Below are 7372 nucleotides of genomic sequence, written 5' to 3' on the forward strand. Positions count from 1 at the left end.
ACAATTACCAAAAATCTTATACACTAGACTTTTCCCAATTATATGCGATACAGTATTCGACAAGCATCTTGTATATATTTCTTGCCGATGGAAAGTTATATGGTATTGTCAAAAATTATTTTTGCAGACGACTTACTACATATCATCATCTAAATTAACCTTTTATCTAATTTATAGGACCAAACAATGAGAAAAAGCCGTTAGAAATTGTTTTGCCAAGGGATTTTTTGTGCACCATCAGCATATTTGACAAGAAAAACTATGGTTTTATTTGTAGCGATCAATTCTAGTTTAGAAGCAAGTCTCTTTTTTCTTTTCTTTTCTTTCTTTTTTTTTTTTATGATAAGGGAGATAATAACTATGCAGCCTTTATTAAGGAATCGAAAAAGAGATATAATACATGATGAAGATGTTGTTGCACCTAAGAGGGAGGTGTAGCAAAGAGAGGAGATTTACAACTTCAGAAAAACCAAAACAGAGTAGATTTTACAATTTTTCACCAACTAAAGGAAGATAACCATCTTGACTTGTGAAAGGAATCGGGCAAAGAGATCCAAGGGATCGAAAATCCGCCCGCACTAGCTGAGGGCTAAAAGTATCATCATTTGATGGTATAGATGTCTAAGAATCCGATAACAGAGATGACTGAGAATCTTGTAATTTAGAAGCAATTCGATCCAACTAATCCATTAGTCATAACCTATGCTCCTTCAAATTCCCAAAATGTATGATAAAAGCTAATATATATAATTTACAAATGCTTTTGTTAAGAAAATATTAAACTTTGAAGTCCCTAATTTTCTCCTCGATTTTCCTAAATATGAAAGTAAAATATAAATCTGTTGAAGGTTCAAATATTTATGATGCCTGCAGAACCACATCTCAAAATCTTTGTCTGAAATAGAAAATAAGTGGATGCCTACAGCACCATGGTCAATACACCTATTATACATTCAAATCTTTTAAGTATATTCTAACAAGTGGTGGTTACTGATACTATTTCATGAGAATCATTTGTCTGGGAATGCTTCGCTGATCTTGAGGGGGAAGATAAAACTGGCATAGGTGGAATTTGCAAATCTATAATCCTTCCTTCTAACATATCTAGAACCTTGCTCATTGAGGGCCGATCTATTGGCTTACTCTGGATGCACCATAAACCAACTAGAATCATCCTTCTGGCAATCACTTCTTCCACTTTGGTCATGGCCCTAAAAGTTTTCAACTTTCCATCCAAGTTGAGATTCTTGTAAATCCAATGTGGGAAGTAGATCTCGCTGGTGTTGCCTGCTTGAACTTCAACATTTCTTCTTCCCCCAACCATTTCGAGCACTACCATTCCATAACTATAAACATCGGATTTGCTAGAGACCCCTCCAAAATTCTTCAAGAACACCTCAGGGGCAATGTACCCTACAGTCCCTCGAGCTTCGACCATTGATATGATGCTATCCGCCGAGCGGCACAATTTAGCTAGCCCAAAATCAGATATTTTTGGATGAAAATCTTCGTCTAGTAGTATGTTATGGGGCTTAATGTCAAAATGTAGAATTTCGATGTTGCAGCCATGGTGGAGGTACTCTAAGCCCCATGCAATGCCAGTTGCAATCTCCAATAGCTTCTCCCATTCCAGACTTGGTATTGTTTGTTTCTTAGTGTAGATGAACTTTTCAAGTGATCCATTAGCCATGAACTCATATATCAGAATTTTTGTAGACCCATCCAAGCAAAAGCCTAGTAAGCTCACAATATTGACATGGTAAGTGCAACCAATACTGATAACTTCGCTCAAGAATTCCTTGCCATTGCCTTTAGAACTATTCAAGACCTTAACTGCCACCAGACGACCATTATCAAGCTTTCCTTTGTACACGCCACCATAACCACCTTGACCAATCTTGTGATTGAAGGAAAAGGTCATCTTCTCCACTTCGGAGTAGCTATAACTCGTTGGGGCTAGGTGTCCGAACTTCTCCATGAAGGCTTCAAGCTTTGGATCTTTTCTTGGCTTTTTCTTCCCGCATAAGATTGAAATATTCAATTTTCCATGGCAACAGAGATAAAGCAAGAGGAGGAATACAAATAGGAAGATTCCTGCAGCCAAAAGTCCACCTGCAAAGCAATGATGGAGTTAGCGTTTGGGATGTATTACCACATTCGATTTTAAAGTATCTAAGATGATTGATGGTATTTGTGATTGTCAAAATTCGACCAACAAAGTTAAGATCTAGACTAGGCTATAAGAGCAAAGAGCAAAGTATGCATGCTATTTATAACATTATTGAAAGATAAGTTCGAAAATCATTTAGGAGGTCCTAATCACATGTAATTATTATTTGAGCAGAAACTAAATCACAAGAACTAAAATCCTACTGCATTATCTTAGTGAAAATCTAGGATTATGACATTTTATTGGAGTGTGGACATCCGTTGGGCTTCCAAGAGAATGAAACAATACCTAGGATGCTACTTCAAGTTTGTTACCTATTATGATTCCTTTTTCTGGAAGTTTGGTCCCATTCTGCTCAAAAACATCATGCCCTGTAACATCAAAAAAAGTCAAAATTTAGCATGGAAACCGTCAGAATTTTAATTACAAAGCACGCAAGTCTTATAGAAACTTATCAGTTACATTGAAAGTTAGCTATGCCATTTCTGTCACGATTATCGTTCAAGTAAATGGTATATTAGAGATGAATATTGGTCTGACCCATCCCGTAAATTTGAATTTGAGTTATAGTTGAGCCAGTCTTGGGATGTATAAATAGGTCCATCTTTATGATTAGTTGGGGGAGGCCTTGTTGTTTGGACCGTTATGGTCTCCACCATCCTGTTTCCTTTCCATCTCTCTCTGTTTTAAATTTGTTCCCCTCCTCTTGTATGCTTTTCTTGTTGCATTTCATTTATCAATGATATATGAGATGGCTTACAATTGTTTTGCTTAAAAAAAAAAACACACTTCTTAAGCATTGAAATAACTTGAACTACTCTTTGGTTATTCAAAATCTAAGATTGGTGCGCCTAGGCTTACAAATGGATCAAATCAGGGCATAATCTTTTTATAAACAGGCTGGATCCTGTTGGAACTTAATTTGATTTCCAACAGGTTAAATAAGCATCATATCTCAAACACATTACAGGCTCGACCTAACCCAAATATAGTGAGGGACACATGCTGATGGCGGTTCACATGCGGTTTTGCAGACAGGAACTCTTGTTAACAAAAGAATGGAGTGGTAATTAAGCGCTACCTACCCGGGCAGGTGTGAGGATAAGTAAAGCTATCTCGGCAAAGACACAAGACCATGTCATCCAGGAACGAGTGGTTCCTACATAGTCCACCAGATTGGATGCATCCGTCGCACCCCTTTCTTTCCTGTGCTGTCCAGGTCACCTCAAATCCCAGCTGCAGGGCCCCCTTAAGATCTTCCACAGTACTGTTGATCAGTTGGTCCATACTCATCTGATTCACAAATGCGTATAAGGTAACCGATGTGCATGCCGACTCGAAGAACCTTTGATCCCTGGCGGTGTAATAGAAGTTGTCGCCACTGCCGTTGGAGCATGGGAGCTGGTGGACACCGTCAAGCTCCACCACCCAAGGATAGCAACCGTAGAGCAATAAAACCTGTAGATTGTGCTCGGTGTAGCTGAAAAAAGGCTCAACATCCTGATAGTAAGTATAATCATTATTGCATAAGTGATACCAGGACAAGATATAATCATTATTGACCATCACAAGAGTTTGTTGCTCGTAATCGATGTAATTGATCCGATATTCAAGCGAGCCGATCTTCATGCTAAGGTGATTTTGTGAGCAAGTGATATGAGGAGAACATGATCCGTTGAGAGGGTCGACTCGCATGAAAGGATAACGGTCCTTCATAAACGGCCCTCCGCAATATACTTCGGAATCCTCGCAAAACTGTCCTCCGTCAGCTTCCAATACTTGCCAGCTGATGTTGGAAGCAGCTGAGAGGTAGAGGCTGTGGGCGAGCAAGAAGAGCAGGAGGAGAAAATTCGAGAGCAATCTTCGTAAAACTCCAAATACGAGCCCAAATACTGCTCGTAGCTGCTAGCTGTGCCAAAATACTGCTAGCTGCTAGCTCGGCATAAGATCGTTAATACCAGAGGGCATATCGAGCAGCACGGCCGTTTTCGGCGATGACTTGGGAAAGGAGACAGGTCTTCGGCGATGACTTGGGAAAGGAGACTGTATATGGCCGCGTTCGTCTACTGGATAAAAAATTCATCACAGATATTTCATTGCCAACTTTTAACATCAAATTTGTGGCACCAAATACTTACACTTCCACCTTTTGGCATGGGAATCTTTTGGTAACAATTTATGATCTTTTCACAATGAAAAAATATTGCTGAAAGTACCATAATTTTCAATGATAATATTTTTTTTTCATGAATTGGTTATTAATTTTGATGTTGATGTTAGAATCGTTCCCAAATAAATACTTGTAGATACAAGAAAATTAAAAAATATTAGTGATAAATTAATTTTGTTACTAATATTTTTTATATTTGGCAATATAATTATATTTCATCACTCTATTTTTTTAACGAAGATAACATCTTATCACTAAAAATTTATTTATTGGTGATGTATTCAGTTTTTGTTATATAATGTAGGTTATTTAGTAATAAAATAGTATTTTATTATGCATTTTTCAACATATAAATTTATGACAAAAATTATTTTCATTGCTAATTATCCAATTAATTAAACATACATTTATTGCTAGCATATATAGTTTTGTCATATAAAACTGACTATTGAATGAGAAATTGGGTTTTATATATCACCTATACATCATTGTAAAAATTTTATGATGAAATAGTTTCCATTACAAATTATTTATATATATGATTTAGCGACGATAGTGTTTCATCAATAAATATAAATTTATTGGCATCATATATAATTTTATTGAGAATATGGACAATTTAACGACAAAATGGATGTTATCATCTATACATCGTTGTATAACTAATGATTTTTTATACGACAAATTAATTTTTTTTGCAAACTAATTTAGAGTTTCTACAATAAGTATATTCCATTGCTAAATATATAATTGACTTTTTTTCAAACATATGAACTTCAAAATATTTTTTACTAATTAATATTAATATATCAAATATATTTTATACGTAATGATCATATATTAACTATTATATATTGTAGATCTATTTAAAATATTTTAATAATTTAAATATACCATTCACAACTTCATTCGACCACAATCTATTTAGTGATAGTTTTATATGTATTAGTAACTATTAATTAATAAAAAGTGTATTTCAAATAATTTATCAATATAAAAGGATGCATAATATCTTTTGCCTATTCTCATGAAAAAATAATATTTAATACTTATTGGTTATTAGAGGCATAGTAAATTTAACGAAATTAATTATGTATTATATTTTAATTATAGTATGAATAAAAGAATCATGAATTATCTATTTTTAAAATACTTTAGAAAAAGTATACATGATTATATAAAAAAATTTAACTTATTTAAAATATTTTAAATAAAATATTTTCAAAATATTATGAAGAATAAATGAAGCTATTCATTTCTATTTTTTATCAAAAAGAAGAGGATTAGATTATTATAAAAAATAATTAATTATTAAAATATAAAATATCATAATCTATTTGAAATGAGTATATTTTATAATATGTACAAGTTTTGAATAAATATGATAAACCATAATTTTATATTACAAGCTAATATTGTCATAATGGCGAGCAGTAAATAATAAACCAAGATCAGATACTCGATGTAGAAACAAATTCGGTTGGATAATATTTTAATCGTTTTCAGTCCAAATTTGCTGAAAATATTTTATCTCCAATAACTAATTTTGAGCAGCGAAATAGTATTGTACTAATACTTATCTTTTTATGATAAAAAAATTCATCACTAAAATATTTTGTGACAAAATTACTTTTGCTGTAGAAAAATTACTTTTGTGGAAAAAAGATAATGTACGTAACAATTGGAGCTAACTTGTAACAAAATAGATGTTTAGGCAACGTGGTATATTTATTTCCTCATAAAATATTTAGCATTTAATGGCTTTAAGTGATTGAGCATTGGCTACAAACCTAGAAATGAAATATTTTTTGTCGCCAAATGTTTTAGATAATAAAAATTATTTTTCGGCAATAAATTTTTTTATGACTAACTATATAAATTTTTGTAGTGGCAACGAGATAAAGTTCATATAGATCCTTGATACGAGAGGGCACGGCGAACAGCACGGTCGTTTTCGGCAGAGACCTGTGAAGGTCATCTGCTTGCAACTCACGGAAGGTCATCTGAGATATTCAATCATCTTTTCCTAGACTGCATGTGGCCACGGTCATCTGCTTGCAACTCACAGCAAAGTCCGATCCACTGTATAGGCTAGAAATGTGGAACTATAATGTGCAGGCCCTGCCACAGGTTGAAAATGTGATAATTTGGTAGCCCCACCACAGGCTGAGAAATGTGACCGAGATTTGACCCAAAGTCGGAAAGTTAATTAATCCGGATCAAGTTGAAAGAAAAAGCATTGAAAACATTAATGAAGATATTTGAGATATCGTATGACGTTTCACACTTGAGTGGCTGGATTTTTGTTGATATTTGACTTGCATATTTATACTGATTATTCGAGCTTTTGATAGCCGGTATATGATTTCATGACATGTGCATCGATTTGTCGTGCTTTTCAAATTCATATTATTATTGTGTTGGTATGGATGTGTAGGAATTCTTACTGGGCTGTAAAGCTCATCCCCCTTCTTCTTTCTCTTTTCAGAGTTGCAGGATGCTTAGATTTGGATGGGATGGGCGCAGAGTGCAAGTATCAGAGTCATTAGCTAGTTAGTTTGTTTATGCTTCTTTGATGTCGATGAATATTTGAAGATCTTGTAATTGAACTAATTTGTTTATTTGGACATGTCGGACTTGTCTATTTGAATTACTAAGTTAATTATGGATTTATTGGAATTTTTGTTAATCATAGGCCTTGCATGGTCTTTAGGGCACTGCTCTAGGGCTTATGCGGCCGGTCGCGTACCGGATCCGGATGCTGGGTTTGGGGCGTGACACCGATCCACTGCGACTTGCTAGGATTTCTACGCTGTGGGGCCTGATTTCATGCTGCCACTCATTGCCCCACCCTAGCGGATGACTTGTGTTTGATTTTTTTATGAAGAATAGAGGAGACTTCGTGTACGTGCCTGTGGAAAGTTGACCTGCAGGGAATGCGAAGCAGATATAATTCCACCTTTTGAGGTCCATCCATAAAGCTATCTTGAAGACAATTTTCCAATCCCCATACTTTTCCTCTTCTAAAGGAT

At 34.8% G+C, this 7372-nt stretch overlaps 1 protein-coding gene across 1 annotated transcript; it reads right to left on the bottom strand.

Annotated features, from left to right (window-relative positions):
* Positions 1–777: 777 nt before the first annotated feature.
* Positions 778–4086, bottom strand: LOC120108995 (LEAF RUST 10 DISEASE-RESISTANCE LOCUS RECEPTOR-LIKE PROTEIN KINASE-like 2.1). Its single transcript, XM_088710970.2, has 3 exons — positions 3256–4086; positions 2485–2541; positions 778–2112 (listed from the first exon to the last, which is right to left on the bottom strand). Exons 1-3 carry the CDS (start codon positions 3884–3886, stop codon positions 974–976), a joined length of 1827 nt encoding a protein of 608 aa, XP_088567096.2. The 5' UTR covers positions 3887–4086; the 3' UTR covers positions 778–973.
* Between the last annotated feature and the right edge of the window lie 3286 nt (positions 4087–7372).

Source organism: Phoenix dactylifera, chromosome 14 (genome assembly GCF_051530095.1).
Source record: "Phoenix dactylifera cultivar Ajwa chromosome 14, Ajwa_hap1_PhDact_Kaust_v1.1, whole genome shotgun sequence".
NCBI lineage: Eukaryota > Viridiplantae > Streptophyta > Magnoliopsida > Arecales > Arecaceae > Phoenix > Phoenix dactylifera.

Bases quoted from the DNA above. Each gene is read 5' to 3' on its own strand.
- LOC120108995 (XM_088710970.2), bottom strand. From the start codon at position 3,886: ATGAAGGACCGTTATCCTTTCATGCGAGTCGACCCTCTCAACGGATCA. The intron at 2,542-3,255 runs GTAGGTAGCGCT...TTGATGTTACAG, and splicing joins TTATCCTCACACCTGCCCGG to GGCATGATGTTTTTGAGCAG. The intron at 2,113-2,484 runs GTAACAAACTTG...ATTGCTTTGCAG, and splicing joins AGAAAAAGGAATCATAATAG to GTGGACTTTTGGCTGCAGGA.